The sequence below is a fragment of the Dermacentor variabilis genome, chromosome 3, assembly GCF_050947875.1.
Source record: "Dermacentor variabilis isolate Ectoservices chromosome 3, ASM5094787v1, whole genome shotgun sequence".
NCBI classification, from domain to species: Eukaryota; Metazoa; Arthropoda; class Arachnida; order Ixodida; family Ixodidae; genus Dermacentor; species Dermacentor variabilis.
In genome coordinates, this window is record NC_134570.1 from 87,079,355 (window position 1) to 87,104,086 (window position 24,732).

Genomic DNA, 24,732 nt, shown 5'->3' on the forward strand with positions numbered 1-24,732 from the left:
CCTTTTTGCTTTTTCTGTTCCCCTTTCCCTCACCTCACGTGTAGGGAAGCAAACCGGGTGCTCGTCTGGTTGACCTCACTGCCTTTTCTGCCCTTGCTCTCTCTCTCTCTCTCTTGATTCTTCTCTGTGTAATTATTTCCAGTCCCCAAATACGTTACGCCCAGCCAAGATTTCTTTCCACTCATTGTACCTGATAACCAATAATGCCCTTGACATTTTGAATTTACTCTTTTCCATTTGGCTGAGCGTTCCTACTCCCCCTTCCTTTCTTTCTGATTTAGTTCAGTTGCACCCTGCCCAAACTTGATTCTCAATCCCTGGCGCATCTTCCGAGTCTCTAAGGTGCGTTTCTGTAACCGCGTACACCCTTATTCTCTACTTAACTGCTCCTCAATCTCTACCCACTTTACCTCTCTTCTGCCGCCTTGCATGTTTATGTAGCTCATGACAAGACAAGCTCTCTTACTTGTTTTCCTCCTTTTTCTGTTATTGAGCGTGCGGCAAAGTAACGCCACCTAGAGGAACTGGCAGGTAACGTTGAGCGAATCCGGGAAGGATAAGCCAGGCGAAGCGTCGCGGAGGACGAATGTAGGCAAAGGAGCGCTAAGTTGACCGCGTCTGGCAGTTGCTATAGACATTGTTTGCGATACAGACGTACTGGGCCAACATCGTCCTCGCGCACCGTACGCTCTGTATGCGAGTGAAAGCGTGCCGCGGTGTGCCGATGATGGCAGCTCAATCTCCTGTGCACAAGGGAGGAAGCGCATGACACCGGGGTAGGGGAGGGAGACGAGGCGTTATCCTTTGGCCGTGCGCGGTCGTACGGGCTTTATCTTGAAAGCGATCTACCCGCCGTGGTTGCTAAGTGGCTATGGTGTTGGGCTGCTGAGCACGAGGTCGCGGGGTCGAGTTCCGGCCACGAGGGCCGCATTTCGATGGGGGCGAAATGCGAAAACACCCGTGTATTTAGATGCACGTTAAAGAACCCCAGGTGGTCGAAATTTCCCGAGTCCTCCACTACGGCGTGCCTCATAATCAGAAAGTGGTTTTGGCACATAAAACCCCATAATTTAATTTTTTTCTGAAAGCGATCTGCTTTGGGGGGCAGAGTCTAGTTGGGCCGAGGGCTCGTAGCTTCGCATGCGCAGCGTTTTCACCCTTCAATTTGCGTTGAAGCGTCACTCCGCTCGCTGCTGCTGCAGCGATTCCTCACGCCAGTGTTTTGACAGCGAGTGTCCGCGGTCATCGAGTGGGAACATTGAAGTGTTCATGTTTGCGTGTGCGCGCTGATACCATGCTAGTTAGTTTGGAAAGCGAATGTTTTCAGGAGGGCGTTCTACTCCGGCGGCTTGTGCGTATGGTGCGGCTGCGAAGTTGTGAGCTTGATAGGTTAGTTTTCGACAATACTCATTAAAAGTGGTTGTCCTAACTCAACATTTCGCTCGAAACATTCGCTAGTTTTTAGCGTGTCCTTTAAATGCAACAAACCTTATCAAATATGGTGCAGTGGTTGCCGAGAAAAACGTATATATTTAGATAATGTCCCCCGAGCTAAAGCTTCCTCTGAGCACGACTTACACTAAGAAAACAGAAATGACGTCGTCGTACTTGAAACAAGGAACTTTACTAAGTGTACACGAAGTCCACAGTTCTCTGTTGCTCAGCTGAAAGAACCAACAAAAAACAACGCATCTTCGTTTAAATAATGCCGCGTCAGAGTGGTGTCTTTAGAAATGAACGAATAGATGCTGTCCGGTCTGCCCACAACATTGCATTGGTTGCTATCAAATTTTCTGGAACGCAAGTAGCGACTAAGCTTTGCGCGGCTGACATAACGAACCAACCAATTGGATCTTTGAATTGCAACTGATGGAGCTCCGCCTTCTGTCCAGCATACCAAGGCACGATGTAACTTTCTTACGTCGTCTATGAGTTCGAGTAGAATTCACGGATGCTTCCTCCTTTCTCATCAGAAGTACTGACTAAGTATATGAAAGTTGTTGGTGCAAAACAGAGTTGCGCACCTGCTTTGTGAGTGTTCTCTCTCATGTCCCGTAGAAATATCATATACTCCCCCACGTTTGGCCCAGTCTAAAGCACACTACTGACCCCTTTGCAACAGCTAGAAGCCTCGATCCAACGACCGCCGCATATAGTAGTTCAAAATGTGAATCATCCAACGACGTAAAAATGCACATCACAAGCCATTTTAAAATCAGGCATTCTGATCCGATAAAAGCTACTGGGAAAGGTCTGCCAAAAAAGAAATGATCTATGGATTCATATTAGCGTGCAGCAATGGCTGTGACACGTTATCGTATCCTTATAGATACTTATTTTTGTTGTAGTAGGCTTCCCGCATATCTTCCGCTAACCTTTCTGAACAATGTGACACCGCTGTCCGTTACGCTGACCTGGGCAGATGATCTCGATTGCAGTTACTTTCAAAGCCTACCGAACCGTTTAAACTTACAGCAAGGAGGTGTAACGTGAACAACTGAGCTAATATTCGAAAAAAGAAAAGCCTTACGTTACAAGTATTCGTAACAGCAAGTACCAATCAATAGCCATATGTCGAACACATTATCACTGAAGGCGGCCGACGAACGCCAAATAGCACTTGCGAATGATCAGAAGCTTCGCCATTTCGGCCCCTGATTTTCATTCCGACCACCATTTTACATGGTCTCATGTCTCGCTGCACCTTTTTCAAGCAGGAAAAGGTCAGAGACACCTTTTACCTACAGAAAGAGTGTTATCTGTCGGCTGCAACACTTTGGCGCTTCAGTAGAAAGGAGCTAACAATGCAGAAAACAGCCTAGCGCATGTTTTATTAGTGCCTATTGCGTAATGCCGGAAGTTGTCTTTTTCGATCCTTCGGTTGTATCCTTGGTTCTCAGATACTCGTTTTTTTTTATCATACGCATGCTAGATAAGCGTGACGGCTTCGCAGCCTTCAGCCTCCATTTTCTCGCCCTTTTTTCCTCTCAGCAAACTTTCACCCTCCAGGCGTCTAGACAGTTCTCGTACCGTAAGAGATTTTTATTTGTGTGTGTAGTCTGGCACATAATGGTTTCTACACTTGGGCGATAAAGTTTATGCTCCTTGTTGAAAAGTTCAATGAAGGTGTGTTGTATGACAGCGATTGACGTCTCACGCAAAGAAACACAATACGTCGTTTCTATTTAATTTCGAAATGAAGTAAATGATAAAGCAGCTCGAATGAACCAATTAAGAATGAAAAGAAATTTAATTATCGTGCAAGGCTACAAAATTAATCGAGTCGCACAACTTCACCAGATCGAAAGCCTCAGTGTCGTCGTGAAGAAATATTTTCGCTGAAACGTTCATCCGTGGTGACGTAAGTCACATTCAAGTGCCAGCACATGAAGAAACGCAGGTGGCAAGCACGTGGTGTGCAATGCACTGAATGCGACCAAAACATTGATTCTGGCTAGTTGGCCTGTCATACTAGGAACCTATATAGATAGCGCTTAAAAGACCGGGACATTCGTAAAAGCACCGTGTGTTGTTATGTCTATGTCTGTCCCTGTCTTTCCAGCACTACTGAGGTTCCCAGTATACTGGTTAACATCCCTGCCTTTCTTATGCCCCCTCTCTCTCTCTCTCTCTCTCTCTCTCTCTCTCTCTCTCTCTCTCTCTCTCTCTCTCGTGCGCGCGCGCGCGACATCAGAGCAACAGTGCAATCAAAAAAATTTAATGACCGTGCTAGGTGTGAGGCGACTGAACGGATGCGAAACACGAAGGGCTTGTGTGCCTATTTTGTGATCCTCCGTGTCTCGTCTTTCATCTTCTCTGATATTCTTTACTGAGCGCTGCTACCATGGAAAGGGACAAAAGGCTGTCAGATTTGTGCGGCACCTCGACTTGACGTCGTCTAAACACATTCAGTCGCTGAGGCTTCCCAAGGACCTAATTTTGGTAAATTTGGTAATTGTCTATGATGCGCGAGAACTTAATTAGTGCAGCTAAGAACTTGTGTTGCCCACTGGTGAAACTAGCACGGTTGCAATCAAACCAAACTTAGTGTCCGTGATGTTTCACGATATTAAAGCATGCGATAGAAAATGAACTCGATGTAAGAAGAGGGTTAAAAGAAAAGAAAGGGTAAAAAACATCACTTGAAAAGACTGAAATATTTCAGAAAACTGCTCGCTGAGAGACTTCATTTAACCGAAATGCAAATACATGGGCTTCATGTCAAAGCGGGGACGTTGTAAGTGTGGTTCGCAGGGAAGTTTGTTGCTTTCAGCGCAACCTGACAGCAACTATATGATCAAGGCACTCATGCACGGCCTTACAAAGGCATACAGAGCCCACGATGACAACATCCACAGACGCCTACATGTGACCGACCCAGACGGTAAATTCTTCTTGCTCGCGAAAGTTACGCGAAGCAAAACGTCATTGCTACACAGTATTCGGCTGGGCGTTGCTTTCACCCATCGCTACGCACACCTCATCGGACGCTGCCGGACGCCTGAAACGCTGGAACACAACTTGTGCGATTGACCAGCATATATGCTGGAGCGAAGGACGTTGGAAAGTTCCCTATAGCTAGCGTTGGCAGGCAACCACTGTCGGAGGACGCTATCCTCGGCCCATGGCCTGACACTGCAACTTCAATGTGGGCAACTTAAGCGCCGTTGCAATTTCCGCAGAACACGAAGCTAGACGAGCGGTTCTAGTAGGGTCACTGTCTAATATACTTAAGCACTCACCACTTTTCTTATGATCATCACCCATCCCAGTAATTTCCCTCCCCTTCCCTCTTCTCCAGTGTAGAGTAGCAGACTAGAGCGCACTAGCTCAGGTTGACTTCTCTGTCTTTCCTGTCAATAAGTTCACATCTCATCAGCGCAAAAATAACGAATGTTAACTTTATGTTTCGCTGTCGTACGCAGCTCGGCTGGTGCGCCTACAGCTTGCTGCTGATGGCTTTCTACTGGTCGGCGGAAGTGGTGCCGCTGGCGGCCACTTCACTCATGCCGGTCTTCCTGTTCCCGTTCATGGGGATACTGCCGTCCAGTAAAGTGGCCACCTTTTTTCTGAATGTGAGTATACAAAAAGGCACGTGGCACTTGCATGTGCTCTCGTATTCACTACCCACTGCCTTAGGCTACAAAAAAAATAATTATCTTAATTCCTGCCTCTCGGTTATTTGCTTCTGATAATTTAGGGCCATTATCGATGAAATAAGCAGCTGCCGTTTTTGCTCGACAAGAAATCCCAGCTTCCTAGCGAAGAACTGCGCTTTATTTTTCCATCTGATGCTCTGAAAGGTTTAATAGGTCGCTAAATTTAGGAGCGAAAGCATTCCTTGGCAAGAGTGATTTAGAAAAGTGCCCGGAAATGTGTAGGAAACAAGAAGCGAATGTTTTAACATTTAAAAGCTTTTCCCATTCCCTGTTGAGGTGGCGTAAGGGTACCTTACGCTTGCTAGCAATATACTGTTCGAGCAGTTTTAACTGCTAATATCGCATCCTCTTCAAACCTTCTTGAGCGGAATCGATCGCGAGCTAACTCAGATTATATGCATCTTCCCTTTACTTAGAAACGCAACAATCACGGACGCATTTAATATTTATGGATACTGCAATCACCAAAGGTGATTTTAGCAGTGTGGTAAAACAAAGCCATGCATCAATGGCAAACTTGCTGTAAAAAAGTTGGGCTCCTGCTAACAACAAGAAGACAGAAGACACGAAGACAACAACAGTGGTTACGTATCACGCTGGAATATTGTGCTACACACACGCACAGCAAATTATTCACACTACTGAGAGAGAAAATGAGCATGCAATAAGCACAGTAAACAATACAATCATAACAGTATATAGCTACATGGCTACAGTACGTAACTCAGTACATCAAAACAAAAGACTTAATAAAATAATATATGGTTTACAAACTTAGAACTTTATTAGTACAGATAATTTTAGAGTATGAAATATTCCTAAAAGAAGCGATGCATTAAAAAGAAATTTAATAACACGCTTCTATATAGGAAGAAAGAGGCAATAATGACTGTGCTGTCATCGCATTTTTGCTAAGCAGATTCCAGTCTATTATTGCTAGTGAAAAAATAAGAGTACTGGAATACATACATTGAATAAGAGTAACGGAATACAAAATGGAGTGATAAGCTATGCATCCGTCTCGTGACGTATCCTGTAGAAAATTAAAATATGTTTGCTACATTGACTTTAAAATGAATATTGATCAATTCATATCAAAAATTCAGTCCGAGACAGCGATTTGTTTTTATAAAGGCTTTCTTTAACGGAGACGTCACTGATGCCCTGTAGAAATTATTAAAGACAAGCGCGCAGATCTTCTTCAGGCTTGCTTTTTCTAGCTCATCATAGTTACTTCACGGCATAGTGCAATATTGGCTCTACCACAGATTTGTAGCCCATAAGTCGAACTGAAGGAACCGAAAACTTTAGAGCTCGCCTCAGAAAAAAAAGCCTGCTGTTTGCGTTTGCGACAACATAATTAATATGCCTATTCCAGCTAAGATTGTTCGAGATTACAAGACCTAAGTATTTCGAATTAGTTACTTAGTACAGTATAAAATTTTCGATGCCCATATTAAAAGTGCACTCATTTGCCACTCTTCCCACCACAAAGAAAGTTTCTGGAAAGCTTGATTTCACAGCAAATGGCCGCACTTGCTATCAATTTCTGAGTATAAAGCACAATTATCTGCATACAGTTGAAATTTAACCCGAATTTTCCCGCTATATTGTCAATATATATAACAGAGAACAGGGGCCCAAGAACGTAACCTTGGAGAACTACCGAAAGGACTTTCACTGACCTGTAACAGTGATCACGGAAATATACATACCGCCGTCTTCGTGACAGGCATGCCGAAATCCATTTTATTAACTCATAATTTTGGAATATCATGTCTAATTTAAAGATTAGCTTGTTGTGTGAAACGGTATCAAGTGCCTTTGCAAAATCTATAAAAATTACGTCAACTTGTTTGCCATTATTGATTGCTTTGGCAAGTCATGCACAGTTTCAACGAGCTGAGTGCTGGTTGACAGGCCTTTACTTAACCCATGTTGCTATTTATGAAGAAAAGGATCGCTGTCAAGGAATCCTACTATATTATTATCAATTATGTTCTCCAAAATATTGCGGGTTGTTGAAATGAAAGAAATAGATTGCTAATTCGTAACGTCATTTATCTTGCTCGCTTTATGTATTGGTCTAATTTTGTCTGGTAATTAATCTTCAAAAAGTTCACCTTCATTGGTTGACCAGGTAAGCAAAATGTAAAGATACTTGTGTAATAAAACTGAGATACGTCAATATGACAAGGTAGCCATCCTTATTTATTCTCACTTCTTCCTCTTCTCCACTCACAACCTTTCCTTTTTTCTTTTTCATTACACTTCCTCTCTTTTAAGTCTCACGCGTCCTGGGGTAATACGTAAGGGCGTTGCTCACAGCTGCAACCTCTCATTGTCCACTGTTCACATACCCAACAGACTTGAGTACGCCTTGCTGCACACACGTTTTCACGAACTGGAACGGACCAAGAATTTTTACGTCGGTTCCTGGTAGTCCCTTTCGGACAAGAACAAAGTCGTTTAACTTGATATCAGGTATATGGCCATACCTGCTGCGCTCCTCGTTGGTTTTAGCTCATTCAGTTAGCTGAATTTTGTCGGAAATTTCAAGCTCCTGGTCGGCGGAGAGTTTCGGCACTTCACCATACACGGCGAAATGGGGGCTACATCCAAGGCTTGTGACATGTGTCCTGTTATGGTGTGCAACGGCTGCTTCTAGGCAATTCCATCCGCTTCGCAAATTTCGGTACATGGACATAAACTGCCTTATATCACGGATAACTCTCTCCGCTAATCCATTAGCTTGGGGTTGATACGGAGAGCAGCGCTGCAGAACAACCCCGCGACTATCTGCCCACTGCTGAAACTTCTTGCTCATGAATGCGCGTCCGTTGTCAGAGACTACGACTTTCAAAGTCGAAAACATCGCTCGGCCAAGAAACGCAGTAGCACTATTTGTATCTTCTTTTCCAAGGCGTGCAGCTGCCATTCGTGTGCATTGGTCGATTGCCACTAGAAATGACTGTGTTTGGTACACACCTTCGCTCTTCTTTTTCAACTCGGCAAAGTCCACATGCACTACTTCGAAAGGTGCGTCTGAGTGACGTGGTAATACGGGCTCGTCCAGCCGTGGCCGGTACTTTGCCTTATTTATCTGGCACAAGTGACATTAACGAACATAGTTGTCTACATCTCTCTTCTTATTCTTTCACGTGAACCTCTGTAGAAGCTTATTATAGGTTCGCCAGAAACCATTATGACCGCCACAGTCGGGAGTGTCATGGTACTTGTGGAGCACTTTTGGAACAAGAGTCTCCGGCATCCCGAACCTTCCATTGGCAAACTGTAGATTTTCGCATCCTTCCCATAGTTTCGTCATGTTTAAAACTTCATGTGTAAGTTCGACCGCCAGTCTCGATAACGCATCTGCATCCGTCAACCCGCTGCTTACCCGGTGGATAACCTCAAAATCGTACTTCTGCAGTTCGTTTATCCAGTGCGCTAGTTTTCCTCTTGGCTCCGACTGACAGAGGAGATAGGTCAGAGCCTTATGGTCCGTATACAGTTTGAATTTTGTTGCATCTATGTCCGATCTCATGTATCGCACTGCCACGAGGACGGCAAGGGCCGCTTTCTCCGTCGTAGAGTAGTTGAGCTGAGAAGTGTTAAATGTGTCTGAATAGTACCCTATGGACTCGAAGTAGACAATTTAGTAGATAACTGTACTCCCTCTGATACAGCACTGCTCCTGTGCCATAATGTCACGCATCCGTGTTCATATTGAATGGCAGGCCGAAGTCAGGTAGAGTAAGAACTGGGTCAGACGAGATGCGGTGCACTAGTTCTTGATAGACTACTTCACAATAATCCGACCGAATAAAAGGAAGATCCTTTTTTGTCAACTTGTTCAGGCACTTTGACATCTTTGCAAAATCCTTCATGAAAGCCCTGAAGTGGCCTGCTAGTCCAAGGAAAACTCGCAGCGAATGAAGGTCAGCGGCTTCTTAAGTGTGGAAATCCGATGTACAGACTCTTGTTCGGTACTTTTCGTAGCACCGTCGAAAACTCTACCGAGAAAAAGGACCTTGGGCTGAAATAAATCACTCTTTTTTTCATTTATTTTCAGATCAGCACTGCTGAGTGCTTGTGAGACCTTTGCCAAGTGTTCAGTGTGCTCCTGATCAGACCTAGAATACACAATGATGTCGTCAATGTAAACATTGCAAAAATTTCGATATATGGCTTTAGAACATTGTTCATCATCTTCTGAAACCATGAGGGTGAGTTATTCCAGCCAAAAGATAGTCTGTTATATTCGCATATGTCGAATGGTGTCACTAAGGCGGAAAACTGTTTAGTGTCCTCTGACAGTGGCACTTGCCAGAAGCGTTTGTACAGGCACAAGCGTGAATAGATCTTACAGCCCCCGGTTTCATTGATGATTTTGTCGATAAGTGGCAATGGAAAAGAAAATATGTCAGTCTAATTGTTGACCTGCTTTTAATCAGTACAGAGAGGAAATGCGCCATCTCCTTTAAGAGCAATGTTGACCAGAGAAGCGACGGCAGATGTTGATGGGCGGATTACACCGGCATCGAGCATCTTCTGTATTTCTTCCTTCAACCAACGTTTCTTCTCTCGCGACATATTGTAGGCCTTGCGTTTCACTACACTCTTCGTTTCACTACACTCTTCTACACTCGCGAAGTCCAAACGGTACATCAAACTGATGTGGCCTTCGGATAGCCCCGACGCATATTAGCTCTGGATGCCGCTTGATAACGTCCGTCGCTGTATTGGCGGACGTTGATCGATGTAAGTGGCGGACGCTTCCAATGATGTTCAGGAAGTGAAACCGAAGACATTTGGTGGTCATCTCAAGTAGTGACTTCCCCATCCCAGCAAAGATGAAGAGGAAGCTTTAGCTCGGGCCCAACTCCGACGTGGCCTATTCAAATACATGTAAAATGCAAGAACGTTTTTATCTGAGATAACCCCTCGACCTATTTTAATCAAATTTGTTGCATTTGAGAGAGAAAGTTAAATTCTAGTGGCTCTTGGAAGCGTAATTTAGACTAAGGGCCTAAATTTTGTCGCAGGAATTTTTAAAAATTTGAATGTTTTAGGAAAGTAGAAGCACGAAGTTTACAAATTAATAGCTCTGCACCAAACAGATATTGCGGTTCTGTAAACAGCACCCGTTGGATCATCGAAAGCGGAAAAATTCTACATGTTATTTTATATCTAACGCGAATTTAATACGTTGTGTACAAGTGTTCTACAACAGCTGTATTTACATATTACTATATTTCTTGAGATTCATGTGTAACATACTATACTATTATGTAACATACATACTATACTAGTATGTAACATACACGTACTATTAGATGCAATTCACAGAGTTGTGCTATCGTTTTTCATTGTTTGGTTACATTGCTGTAAACTTCGTAGTTTCGTTTTTGGAATATTTTCGATTTTTGCTAATTTTTAATGAAAGATTGATGACCGCAATCAAAATTTCAGAACCAACATTCACTATGTTTTAAGTTTTTCTTTTAAATGCAACAAACCTCGTCAAACTTGGTGAAGGTGCAGTGGTTCCCGAGAAAAGCGAATTCTCCTTTTACATGTATTTATATCCGAGCACCCTGAGTTAAAGCTTCCACTTAAGACGTAGCTGTTTCATGACTGGGTGGCACAAGAGCAACTGATATTTTACTCCATCGAGTACGAGAGCCTTAGCTGAGGTGCTTTTTCCTTCGCACTTAATCAGCACTTCCGCCCATTCATTATACGTCTGTTTCTTGCCGTCGTAACCACACACCGTCACAAGACAATCTTCCACGATGCTTAGGTCCAGAATTTCGCTCTTGTTTACCGCTGTTATCGAAGCTCCACTATCTACTAACACATTGACGTTCCTCCCATTTTCTTGCACAGAAATATACACAAGCTTTGCACAATGGGTAAGAAATATGGTCTCGTTAAATGAGAGAGGGTGACCTCCCGATGTGAACTTCACGTTTTTACACCGCAGTGTGTTATCTTCATTGGATGAGGTACTGTAGCCGTTAGAAGCACTATCTTGATGCTGCAGAGTGCATAAATATTTCATATTTGTATGGAGGTCATCAACAGTATGCGGCGTTCGTAGTTGGACCACGTGCTGCATGCTCTTTGGCAATCCTAAGATGATCAGAGGTACGAGGGACGAGTCCAATAACGGGGAGTCAGCAACATGTAGCAGACTTTTCTCAGAACAAGTATTCAACCAGAGTGCCGGAATTATACTTGAAGGCTAAAGCCCTGTCCCAGCTAGGGAGCTTATTCTCGGAGAAAGGCGTCAAAAAAACTGTCTCTGTACTCAGCCCACGGCCGGTGCGTTCTTTGGGTGATTCTCAAGTCATGCCAGATTTTCGCCATGCCTCGTAGGTACAAGCGCATATTCATGACCTTGTCAAGGTCTTGACGCCAACTATTTTGGTGGCACGCGTACTCAGAAACTCAGTCAAGCTTGAGCGTTTGCAGGTGACGAACCGTCATAAACATCCGGTTTTACAGGTTCCAACAACGCCCTCCGAGAATGCTGGAGGACGTTTTTCGTCACGAGTTCACTGTTTCTCTGCTGGGTTTCCATTATATGATAAAAAATGTCTTGCGCACTGTCATATATTCGGCCTTGTTCACTCATGCTGGTCCTGCACGGTTACGTTGTACCACCAATAGTAAAAGGTCGTTCGTGAGCGTTTTGAACAAGGGATCAGCGCTCACCCGAAACAGCAAACCGTCCTCCATGGAAAAGGCTTGCCACACTCGCGTGCCTGTCGCTGTACGCGCAGATTTCAATAGCGTCGAAACGGATGAGGTGCACAACACAGGTTCGATTCCTGTCGGTTGCGCCAAATGTGTCATAAAACTGAGATACGTCAGTTTAACAAGGTAGCCACCGTTGTTCATGCTGCTGCTGATGATGATGCCCTTGATGAGTTTGGCGCATGCCCACTCACGGGGATTGGCCAAGAGTCGGGTAGACTTTGCTTACGTGCTCAGGCAATGAATTTAAAAATCTATAATTTTGTTGCATAAATTGAAGCGTGGACAGTTGAAGACGGTTCACTAGACTGTCATTCAATCAAGAGAAAAAAATTACGTGTAATATAAATGAGACAATAAAGGAGGAATCAAAAGAATAATACGGTCGACAATGAAATCAGTTTGATTCAAAATGAATTTTTCTAAGGGGATGCACACATTTGTCTGTGAATGCCCAAGCACAGACCCTCCGAAAAACAGCAGTACGGGAGTGTTCAATGGCAGTCCGAGCCGTCTCACTGTAATTTATAATGTCATTTTTCTCCTCTCCCAAACTTTCCTCTTATTCTTCTCCTTCCTAACTTGGATACTCGCTGGGAATATTCTTTCAAAAATGCATTGGGAATTCTATTTGGGCTAGGGTTTTTTTTTAACGTCTAGTTTCCACACCATCTTCAGAATACCAGTTTCTTTGATAGTGAGGTTCGATATAGGTGGTAAAGTGGCGCTATAAAGTGGGCAAAAATTGTTATCGCTTGTAAAACAGATTTGAAGTGCAAATTAAAAGCGTCATAAATTATTGTGGAGTCATTAATTTGTTTGCCCTGCATTGGAAACGTGTCGCAATTCTCTGATCTTGCCGACACCTGACGCCAGCACTTCTCAGGTGACATTGAAATAAAGTTAGGCAATGATCTCCCATATGAATTTTGCTTCTCTTGGCTCCCCTTATTTTTAGGTCGAGAGGATACTTTAAATACATTTTGTTTACAATGCAGGACATTATAGGAAAGTTTGTTGTTCTTTATTATTTATAACCGGCCATGGTGGTTTAGAGGTTATGGGGTTGCACTGCTAAGCACAAGGTCGCGGGATCAAATCCCAGTCCCGGCGGCTTCATTTCCATGGGGGGCGAAATGCAAAAACGCATTTGTCCCACGCATTGGGGACACGTTAAACATTCTCTGTTGGTCAAAATTGATCCGGAGTCCTGCACTACGACGTGTCTCATCAATCGCATCGCGGTTTTGGCACGTAAAACACCAAAATTGAATTCAATTTATTGTTTTTAATTTCCTCTCCAATTTCAATGCCTCTCTAGAAACCCACGGGTTTTCCATTTTATTTTCTTTAGGATAGTTGAAACAAAGCATGCACTGCAGTCATTTACAATGTCCTTAAAGCACTCCCAGAGACGGTGCGCATCATATGAGCTGCAAGCAAGCGCGTTAAAATGGAAAAAAAAGTTTGCCTAATATTGATACGCCATCTGCCCTGCAAAAATTGCGAGACATGGAAATTCTTGCGGCTTGGATTCACGAGAATATTTGAAACTGTGAGTAAAGCAGCATGGTGACTGGAGATTTCAAGTACAACTTCACCATACTTGTTCGCGCTTATGTTGCCTCTAACAAAAAAGAGGTCAAGAGCTAATTTAGAACTTCCTTGGACTCGAGTGTAGCTATCAACTAATTGGGATGAGTAGAACTCAAAGGCAATAATCACATGCGATATTAAGAAGCTGGAGTATTACCGTGATAATGAGACATAGTCGTCCAGTGAATGATAGGCAGATTGAAGTTGCCCGTCATAATCTTCCAATCACCCGCCTTTATATTTTATTGCATGTAGATCGTCGTGTGAGCTACTGGAGATGGAGGCCTGTACATGGCTCCCACAACATATTTATTATTGCTACAGTAAACTTTCCAAAAGATGCATTCTACATTTGGCATGTCCTGCATTCTAAGCACACCTAATGACTTTTTAAAAAAAGAACACACATCATCTCCATTGTGCCACAGCTTTTTATAAACACGCTGCAGCCAGGTTCAATGAACTCACCATCGTAAACTGCACCTTTCAAGCAGGTTTCTGTGACATTTGCTACGTCGGGATTATGTGTCATAAGAATCACTTCCAGTTTTCTTGACTTATTGAGAACGCTGCGACAGATAAGTTGAGAATTTTTAGTTCATGATGTTTGGCCTTTCTGTGTCATCTGTTATTTTCCTTATCGAGGCGGTAACGAGTTAACTTTATTAATTATTAATTAATAAATTAATAAGTTAATTTATTGTCCTTCAGCATTACCTTCGCACCCCATTCTTTTTCTGCGCTAGCGCTTATCCATAGGTGCCTCCGAATTTCCCGTACTCTTTTCGAGAAATCTTCAAACACTGAAAGGTCACAATTTTTATAACAGTTCTTTAGCACCATTGTTGTTTACCGGTAGTCAAAAAATCTTATGATGACACGATAAGCTTTATTTTCAACCTTTTACTTAGTCTGTGCATCTTTTCAATCCCGCTAAAGTTATTCCAAAATTCTTCTCAAATACCTCCACTTTCACTTATCTCTCTGGTGTTTCGGCAGTCTCAGGAGCAGTTTCTTTTATGCCATAAACAAACAACAGTCTCCGGCTGCTTCTGTTTCAAAATTCGTCCACCTCATTCACTAATGTGGTTAGTTTTGTGTCAAAAGTAAACACGGTTGATTCCATAGCAGAAGCTTTTCTCGTCCAAGGCAGTTAAGCTACTTAGCTGTCTCTCCATTGCATCGGTTCTTTTCCTTGGGGACGTGACTTCCTCTTCAACATCTTCTTCAGGTTATTTAATTTCCTTCATAAGAGATGGTGTGTTGTTCTGGCCATCTAATATTTTCTGCAGAGGTTATTTCTCAGTGGGTCTCGGATTCGCTCCAACATCACCACAAGCCAAGAGACACAATTCAAAATGCAATATATATGCAGTGGACTTGGGCCAAGCAGCAAAAAAGGGCTATCATTTCGATATCACTTATCAGGCAGAAGATTACTAAACTACACCGCCAAGCAGATTGGATTGTTTTTAGCATATTGTCTTGTGCGCTGCTTCGATGTCAACTGCCGATGTATGGTCCCGTAGCTGGCTGTATAGGGGCAGCCCCATCCACGTGCGCTGACGTCACCGATGACGCCATGATTGCCGTTACAGTGGCTAAAGTGATGAAGAGATGAACCTATAGGAAAGATGGTCTCCACGTGTCTGTGCCGGTCGATTGCAATCGGGAACGAAGCTTCCTCCTAATGAGGCTTGAAGGCTGTCACCATGGCACCATGTCGCTGAGGCAAAACCACTTTGCCTCAGCAGATGCGTATAGTGTGTCCTTAGCAGCTGTCTGTGTGCATGTGCGCGTTCTGTGTGTGTGTGTGTGTGTGCATGTGCGCGTTCTGCGCGTGCGCGTGCGCGTGTGTGTGTGTGTGTGTGTGTGTGTGTGTGTGTGTGTGTGTGTGTGTGTGTGTGTGTGTGTGTGTGTGTGTGTGTGTGTGTGTGTGTGTGTGTGTGTGTGTGTGTGTGTGTGTGTGTGTGTGTGTGTGTGTGTGTGTGTGTGTGTGTGTGTGTGTGTGTGTGTGTGTGTGTGTGTGTGTGTGTGTGTGTGTGTGTGTGTGTGTGTGTGTGTGTGTGTGTGTGTGTGTGTGTGTGTGTGTGTGTGTGTGTGTGTGTGTGTGTGTGTGTGTGTGTGTGTGTGTGTGTGTGTGTGTGTGTGTGTGTGTGTGTGTGTGTGTGTGTGTGTGTGTGTGTGTGTGTGTGTGTGTGTGTGTGTGTGTGTGTGTGTGTGTGTGTGTGTGTGTGTGTGTGTGTGTGTGTGTGTGTGTGTGTGTGTGTGTGTGTGTGTGTGTGTGTGTGTGTGTGTGTGTGTGTGTGTGTGTGTGTGTGTGTGTGTGTGTGTGTGTGTGTGTGTGTGTGTGTGTGTGTGTGTGTGTGTGTGTGTGTGTGTGTGTGTGTGTGTGTGTGTGTGTGTGTGTGTGTGTGTGTGTGTGTGTGTGTGTGTGTGTGTGTGTGTGTGTGTGTGTGTGTGTGTGTGTGTGTGTGTGTGTGTGTGTGTGTGTGTGTGTGTGTGTGTGTGTGTGTGTGTGTGTGTGTGTGTGTGTGTGTGTGTGTGTGTGTGTGTGTGTGTGTGTGTGTGTGTGTGTGTGTGTGTGTGTGTGTGTGTGTGTGTGCGCGCGTGCGTGCGTGCGTGTGTGTGTGTGTGTGTGTGTGTGTGTGTGTGTGTGTGTGTGTGTGTGTCGCGCGTGCGCGTGCGAGGGACGTGCCAATTTGTATTGTATGCTTTCAATATTTCTTTCCCCTTCCACCCCCTCCCAATGCATCTCTACTTCTCTGTAAAGATTATAAAAGCTTTTCATCTTTCACAGTTCAAACATTTTAAAAGTACAGGCGCGGCCACTGTTAGAGCTAACACGGAACGGGTGGCCGCGCTTCGCGGAGCGCCACGACGGGCGCGGCGCCAAGTATTGCGGCGCACGCGCTATCAGCGCCAGAGGCGGAGTTAGCTACCCGCCGTACGGTTCCTCCCACTTCGCCGCGGGCGTCGAAACCTAGATTGCGCGCGCGCTTTAGAGTACACAAACCCTGTAGCAATGGTGCGTCAACAGGTAGTATTCTAAATCAGTTATTAAAGCCCGCAGGCATGCTGTACGCCTAAATTTTTTAACTGCGCCTTTTACTTCTAAAAGGTCCCTAATGTCACAGAGGTTCAGTTTCAGAATTCGCTAGGTAAGGAGGTAAAAAGTCACATTAGAAAAAAGGCATGTTTATAAAGCTATGCTTCAGATTTATTATATGGTAAACACGAAGAAGCCCAGACCACTTCTGCAGATGAAGTTTATGTTGAATTCCAATGGCGGAGTCGGAGCAGCCGACGGACTCCGCGAGCGAGCACTCGACTCTGGCGTAGAGGAACGCCTCCAAATCCGCGAGTGGAACACAACCTGCGCTACCGGAGCAAGGCGGAAGCGGAACTTCTATCGCCGAGTTACCCAGGATACTTTGCGTGTTGTCATTTCCTTCCGCCATTTGCTCCCAGCACCGCCGCACCGGTCACTTGTATCTTCAGCGCCGTTCACCTGATGTCTTTTTAAAAGTGCGGAATGAATATGTCACCAAGCGTGCAGCAGCTTTTGCTTTCTTGCGAGTCGTGACCGGTGGCGCCTCCCAGCAGACAAACGTGGCAAAGGAAATACGTCAAGCAGAGCACCGGTCCACTCCGCCGATTTTGGTGGAGCATCTTTTTCTTCTCCACGGAGTGACTCCCGCTCTGAATCCACTCCGACTCTCTCATTGGAACACCTTACTCCCGCCCTCACTCTGTCATTGGAACAAACTTGCTCCGAAACGAGCAAGAAAACTTGCTCCGACTCCGCCATTGGAATTCAACATTAGATGAAGGTCTCCTTCCTTTCGAGCACCATGGCTACATTCTTTTGTACCAGAGCACGTGTGGCGAAGTGGGAGGGACCGTAGCAGACGACGCGCAGCTAACTCCGCCTCTGGCGCTTATTGCGCTTGCGCCGCAATACTTCTCGCGGCGCCTGTCATGGCGCTCCGCGAAGCGCGGCCACCTAAAACCCCTTAAACTTCGTAAAGTAGTGACACTCTCCTCCTCCGTCTTCACTCATCCTCGTTTCTCCTCTCTTTCACGCTGCCTCCTTGACCGTGGCGCCGCCTACACTGCTCGAGCGTAGCAACGGCGCCAACATGCGCTCCTAGCCACTCCGTAGACGCTTCTCGAGCAAAAATGGCGCTGATGCACGGCGCGAGGGCCCACGTGACCCTATTAGGCCAATAGCGACGCGGCGTCGGCCTCGACCACAGCGCGCGAGGAGGAGGCGGCATTCTTCAAAGCGTGGCAGTACCTTACGAAGTTTAAGGGGCTTTACGGCCACCCGCTCCGTGTTACCTCTAACAGTGGCGGCGCCTGTGCATAAAGAATGAATAAAGTTTGATAGCGTAAACATTGATCAGTGCTAGCAAGTACTTACTCAAGAGGAAGAGCACTCTATCTCTGTAATTTTGCTCTGTAACCTTCGTTGTTGACATCAGAGAGACATCCGCATCTGAAAGCCTCACATGCCTAGTCTTTTGTACTATTCGCGAAGAATAGGGTTACTTGAAATGAGCCGCCAGGTATGATGAGCTAGCACTTGTAATAAGATGGGTGATAATCTCAATGCAACATATATTTCGCTTGTGTGTGTTAGATATGCTGCATATTATTAGTATTTATTTTATGCTCTTTAAAGATGATAAATAATATATTGTTTGGACTCCAAAGCTGCTTGCTATGTGAATGTAAAATTTTTTTGTTCTTAGTCGATCATTATCCTCACCTCTTTGTGCATGCCTCGTCACGCAGGACCTCGGAATGATATTGCTGTGTTCACTAGTCATGGCCGGAGCGGTGGAAACCTGCAATCTGCACAAGAGGATAGCCCTCAGGTCTTTACTCGTCATAGGAACGAGTAATATAAGGTACCAATTCACCAGAAAGAAAGGCTTTGTTATTGTCGTCAAACATATAATTATGGGCGAAACACGACGACATTTTTGGTAAACGTGAATACAAAAGCCATGTTAAGCAAAGGGCTTAAGATTATCTTCATTTTTAATTTTAATAACATTTCTTACCATTGTACTTTAATATCACTATATTACAGTCGAGGCAAAATGGGTTCTCTTGTTTGTTTGGGCTTGGAGGATGAATGGGAAAACATAATCGCTTAAATTTTAATTCATTACACGAAAAGCATGCACTTCATATCAACAGGGAAAACAAAAATTACCCAGTGTAGTATACTTTCGCTATACCTCTTTAAGTACCCCATAGCTGAAGTGTTGCAAGAAGGATGTCAATGACCGAGAAAATAATTTACGGTTGATGACCACATTCACGAAAACGTCATGACTGCATTATTGAAGGTTACCAAACTTGTCACAGCTGTAACCTTTTTCTGCACATTTACGCACCGCGTACATAAGATAGTGATAAATTTTTACTTCTGTAAAAGTGTGCTATCACCATAGTTACTTTGGTTTGTGCGTTATGTATTTTGCATTTTTTTTTCAGACTGCTACTTGGCTTTATGCTAGTCACCATGTCATTATCCATGTGGATTCCCAACACTGCCTCGACGTCCATCATGGCACCCATAGTCATGGCTGTCGTAGACCAGATCCACACCCCGACTAAATCGCCTTCCAAGGACGTAGAAAGCAAGTAGTGTGCCACCAACAATTGTCTTGCTTACGTCACACTACGCGTGATCCCCCCTGCTGAGCCTAAAAGAAACCGCATAAGTTACTGAGTAAACAAGTGTGGGCGTCCGACTGCAATTAATAGCATAAAGCTAGAATAAAACTGTCATAATGAGGAACTACAATTAGTTTGCTGGCTCTTGAGAAAACCGAGAAGGGTTTCACGATGTGTAACAGGCCAGCGTGTTCTTTTGCGAGCATTTGATGAGCATCCTACAAACTTCAGTTGTTACGTTTGAAGGTGAGCATACACAATCGTCCCAACATAAAATAATCTCATATGAACACCCATGTGGATTCCGCATAAATGCTCATATATTCCCGTACATCCCATGGCGCATGTCTCATATGATGTCTATGTACAGTTAACCGGGCCTTTCAGCGATAAATGTATCCAATTATCAAATATTGGGGTATCGAAACACAATAATATTCGCACACAACACTGCGAATACGAATGCACGTGCAAATAACCTCAATACTTCAACACCCTTACGGAAACCACGAATCATGACATAGCGGGGCCGATTCGCACGCGTGCTTTACAGGAGAACCAAGCTAAGGGAGGCTGATGAAAGTGTTATCGTTAGCCAAACTTCTCCACAACTTTTTGTACATTCAACATCGTTGTTTCTACGTCAACGGTGAGCGTCACAAATGTGCTGAAATTAAGCATGTGAATATTTAGCTTCCTAATAGTGAATGAATGTGAACTGTACCATGCTATAATTACTGTCGATAGAGAAGCTTGTGTATATTTCCTGGTTGCCACTTTTACCAATTTCATTCGAACACTGTTTCTTTCTGTCAATAAAGCCTACAATCCCGGGTTGCTCGGGCATCGCAGGTTCTGATCGTGAAACTCTAACCAGTCGACGACAGCCAGTTTACAAAGATGGCGAGAAGGCAGGTGGCGAGGATTCTTCACTGGCTGCTGATTCAGAGTAAGGTTTGACCTAAATTCAACAATAATGTTTTGAATTCCTAGTCTGCAGGTATGTGTGTTCATTCAAGTATTTCAATTCGGTGAACAATAGTTTTGGCTTCGTCAATAATTATCTTTCATGCGTCTGAAACAAATGAATTTGAGGAACGTTTTACGTATCGGGGGAGTTGACAGTGCTGAGCTTCCATCAATTACTTTGCGTTCTAGGTATAAATGGGGATATAAACGTTGCTTATGACCATTCTCTCAGAAATGACGACACAAACATCGATGATACCGGAAAAAGGCTCCAATTAATTACTTTTTTCAATTTCTAGGAAACCAGACAGTTGCAAAAATAGATCGTTTGGATTCCTTTCTTTGGCAAGTGCACGTATTTTCTCCGGTACACCGATTTTTGCGTCGTTCTTCGTGAAAATATAGTCATAAGCAACACACCTGTTTCCAGACAAGTATAGAATGCAAAACACGTGTAAAATGAAAGAAAAAAAGAAAACTCGCCTTCCCGCGCCGCGATAATGGATGTCAAGCGAAGCTGAAATGAAACCACCACTACAACTGCTGAAGGGGTTATGCAGTGCCTTATGGCTTTAGAGCAATGGGAGTAATAGTAATTTTGACAGCACGCCGCCGCCCATAGCGGTCCTGCAACAACATTGGAATCAGTTGCCAGGCTTGTAATTTTATATACGAAAGACAAGTGACGTCACACCCCACGTCTCAAGCTGGTGTCGCCGCGGCAGCTTGCGCAACAGTAATCTTTACCGGGAAACGTATGCGGGGAGCGCTACGTGCTTCGCATTGCTATCACGAACGCCTTATCACCAATTATGCGGTTTGGATGTTTGTTTTAAACATGGTCTTTACTGAGACGTAGGCTGTTCAGTATGTTGTATGCGCGATTCCAAAAAATGTATGCACTGTTCGCTTCACTTTGCTGAGTGCTTGTAGCCTCTGCCTTACGGGGGTATGGGTCATTGATCGTTATAGCTTTCGACATGCTGTTCTGTAAGGGGTATGCGCGATTTCAAAGAATGTAAACACTGTTCGCTTTACTTTCCCAAGTGCTTGTAGCCTGTGTCTAACGGTACTACGAGTCATTGCATTTGTGCTTGCTTATGTGGGGCTACGAGTGCTTACGGGGGTATGAGCCATTGATAACGATAGTTTTCTGTCGACAGACGTGAAAGAATCCCAAAATCCAAGCCCTCCCCCCCCCCCCAATATACAGCTTAGCTGTAAAAACTGAAGATCTTTAGATCCCCAAGTTCCGGATTTAGAAGAAGAAAAAAACGTGCGCGTACGTAGCTTTAACCAGTAAACCGCAGGAAGCAGCAGTGGGTAAATATAGCTGGTATTCCTGACACCACTGTAACAGAACGTGCTTTGAAATGTGTGACTTACTGCTCCAGAAATAAACTCAGTAGTTGCAGTTTAACGTCGAACATTTCAGTGACTATGCAGATTACACGTTCTTTCCACAGTGTAGATTTGTGCCATCTCAGGCTTTAAATGTGGGAGCTGCATGCGCCTCGTGGAACACGAGTAAATGAAAACTAAATACGTTGCATAAAATTTAATAAATGTTCTTAAAGTACGTTGACCACGTAATTAAAGATTAATTGCTCGAAATCTTTACTGTAAACAGTATAACTTATTTTACAATGGAGAGCTGAGTTATGCGGGTCGCTCGGAGCGACCCTGTGGCGGTTGCATACCCTCGTCCAACTTCCCTTCCGAAGGTACCAAATAAGCAGCAGTTGCTGCGAAAACCAAGCGCACCGAATGCCAATTTAGGCAATACAGGGCGCACAACACTTCTAAGTGCGTCATCTATACCACTGCATCACTCAAAGGCTTGAGCGCCCGAAAGATAGAAGATACTCCGCCAGATAATGATGTCTCGAGGAAAGGCTCTGCGGCTAGGCCTGGTGGCTCAGCCTCAGCCGAGTCCCATCCAGATGCACTATAGGGCGTTCTACGAAGGTAGTAAGCGGTGTACCAGGACCAACGCTGACGATAAGGACAAACGCCGAAGCCCAAAAGATCGGCACCGGTAGTGGCACCACTCAACAACCAGGAGTCGCCCCAGCTTGAGATGAGTGGACCACCAGAATCTCAACAGTCCATGGACAGTTGTTCGCTGACGAGTGGCAGCACTTTCACTTCGGAGTCTGTTTGCCAAGATGCCCACGAAGAGCGCCGTATGGAGTGCCATACTTCAATTGTCGGTCTCATCTCAAAAGGCAAATCAGTGGCATTAAAGTCCGGTTACCAGTCGCTACTACTTGCGAAAAAGGTGGAGGCTAGTCCAATTCAGACGCGTACCGCACGTTACCGTGCACAACCTCCCGAGCTTTTATTTAAGGTGCTCAAAAGACCGATTATGTGTTTCCACATTACACCTGTTCCCACGCGAATGCTACAATACGAGATAGGCACAAAGAAATACGAAAGCTTTGCTGTCCATCTTGCATCCTACATAATTATACTGTACACCTTGCTTTACTTGAGGATACGATATTGCACTGATCTCCTTGCATGTCGGAAACCAGTTTCCCGCGGAAATGTATTTACCTTCTTGTCCTAATAATCAGCGTTGTGTAGTATACAGAATCGAGAACACACAGTTGATTGAACAAATTACGCAGCGACTTATGCCACCGACCCAATCTATAATTGCCGTGCGCAGAATAGGAGCAAGTAGTACTTGTTTGGTCAAGTTTGGAGGCCCGTCTAACGAGCTGAAAAAAAAAACATCTTCTACGATGGGCGTATCCGGCGGCCCAAGCGGCACAAGCTTCGAACTGTTTACTGTAATCCCTGCTCTCTACACGGACATGTGTAGTGATACCGCCCAGTGGATCGTATTCACCAGTCAGCAGTCACGTCAAAAGGGGCACCTCGCTATAAATGTGGCTTAGGTAAAACTGGTGAGCATGGCATTACGTCTGCTCTTTGCCCAACCAATAGACGTGCGGTCATGCGAATCAGGCGTCGTGACCTAAGAGATCAACAAATTGTCACACAAAATCGATATTGTGTATCACAAGAAGATGACGATAGTCCAATCGAAGAGCCTGACGCATATCCCCGTTCGCGGGCACTGCATTCCAACATGCTTTAAACAAAAGGAAAGCCACAAGTACACACTTCTTCCACACCAACTGCTAAGTTTCTGGCACTAAATTCTAGTGGCACTACAGTAGAGATCTTGAGAAGGTCGCATCTTGTGTCAGTATCATTTACGTCTTTCCTAGCCCGAAACAATTCCCTCGCACTCGACACACACACACACACACACCTTGGTGGCGTAGTGGATTTGACGTTGTACTGCTAAGCCCGAGGGCACGGAATCGAATCCTGGCCGCAGGGGACGAATTTCGATGTGGGTTAAATGCAAAAAAAAACGCCCTTGTAGTGTGCATTGTGTGCGCGTTAAAGAATCCCAGGTGGTCATACTATAATCCGGAGTCCTCCACTACTGGATGCCTCATAATCACGTCGATGTTTTGACACGTAAAACCTCAGAATTTAATTTTTATTTTAACGTAGTACGTGTTGTTATCGCCCTGCTGGCATTAAACTCAACTTTTGTCATGTTTCTAGGGAGGCCTCTCGGCAGAAGATACTCCGCACGACAATGCTTCTTTCTGTGGCATACGCTGCGAATATTGGAGGAACCGGATCTCTCATTGGCACGGGGTCCAACCTTATTCTTAAGGGTCTCATGGATGAGTGAGTAACATCTGGAACAGCCTTTTCTTGTTTGAACTGCTCGTGGTGCAAGTAAGAGGAAATGGGAATACTAATGTTTCGTACACTACATTGGTTGTCCTTCACTACGTCCGCGAAGCGGCCATCAAACCTTGTGGCGGCTCCATTGGCAGATATAGAGTCAAACTCCTCTACTAAGGCACATTTTTTTAGTTGCTCCTCACTTCAGAAAAAAAGGGAGCAGATATATTTATCGCCTAGTCCGGTGCCTCATAACTCCATGATGGCTTTGACACGTGAAACCAAGGTCTCCTGGAAGAGCCTAGAGAGTACACAGTAGCGTGTCAAGAAGCTCCAAACGGCAGTGTGGCCAAGGCGACGAAGTATTTTCAACAGGAAAGCTTCGAGGAATGTTTCGGAGTAAAAGCAAGGCCACGGGATAGCAACGTTATCGAGATAACCACCAGAGTATTGGAGCTGCGGTTGCCTCACAGTGCCCTAAATGTAATGGACGATACGACGATACAAGAAGGCCTGTGTTGCTGGCGAAAGCGTGCTCTTTCTTTGAGAAAGGTTTGGATGCAGTGGGGACGACTTCAGAGAAGTAGTGATATTGCTGATCGATAAACCAGGCGACGAAAAAATATATGCGGGGTGAGCGAAAATTTCGAATAACTATTATATTATTGCTTTAGTTGGTTCCTTCTTCAAATAGAATACCGGCACTATTCGTGAACATGAATATTTTTCCAATAGTTTTCCCATATTGCAAGTCACCAGCTCAGAGCAATCGAGTGATAAATTGGAGCAAAAGCGCAATAAATCTCATGTTTGAGGCCACAACAGAGAA

At 44.6% G+C, this 24,732-nt stretch overlaps 1 protein-coding gene across 1 annotated transcript in view; it reads left to right on the plus strand.

Annotated features, from left to right (window-relative positions):
• The window catches only part of LOC142576001 (Na(+)/citrate cotransporter-like), a 70,684-nt gene that overhangs the window by 18,707 nt on the left and 27,245 nt on the right, over positions 1-24,732 (plus strand). The window contains exons 3-7 of the mRNA XM_075685868.1: positions 4,926-5,075; positions 18,321-18,436; positions 19,032-19,177; positions 20,067-20,163; positions 23,775-23,903. Of these exons, the coding sequence (XP_075541983.1) occupies positions 4,926-5,075; positions 18,321-18,436; positions 19,032-19,177; positions 20,067-20,163; positions 23,775-23,903 (638 nt within the window). The remainder of the gene's footprint in view (positions 1-4,925; positions 5,076-18,320; positions 18,437-19,031; positions 19,178-20,066; positions 20,164-23,774; positions 23,904-24,732) is intronic.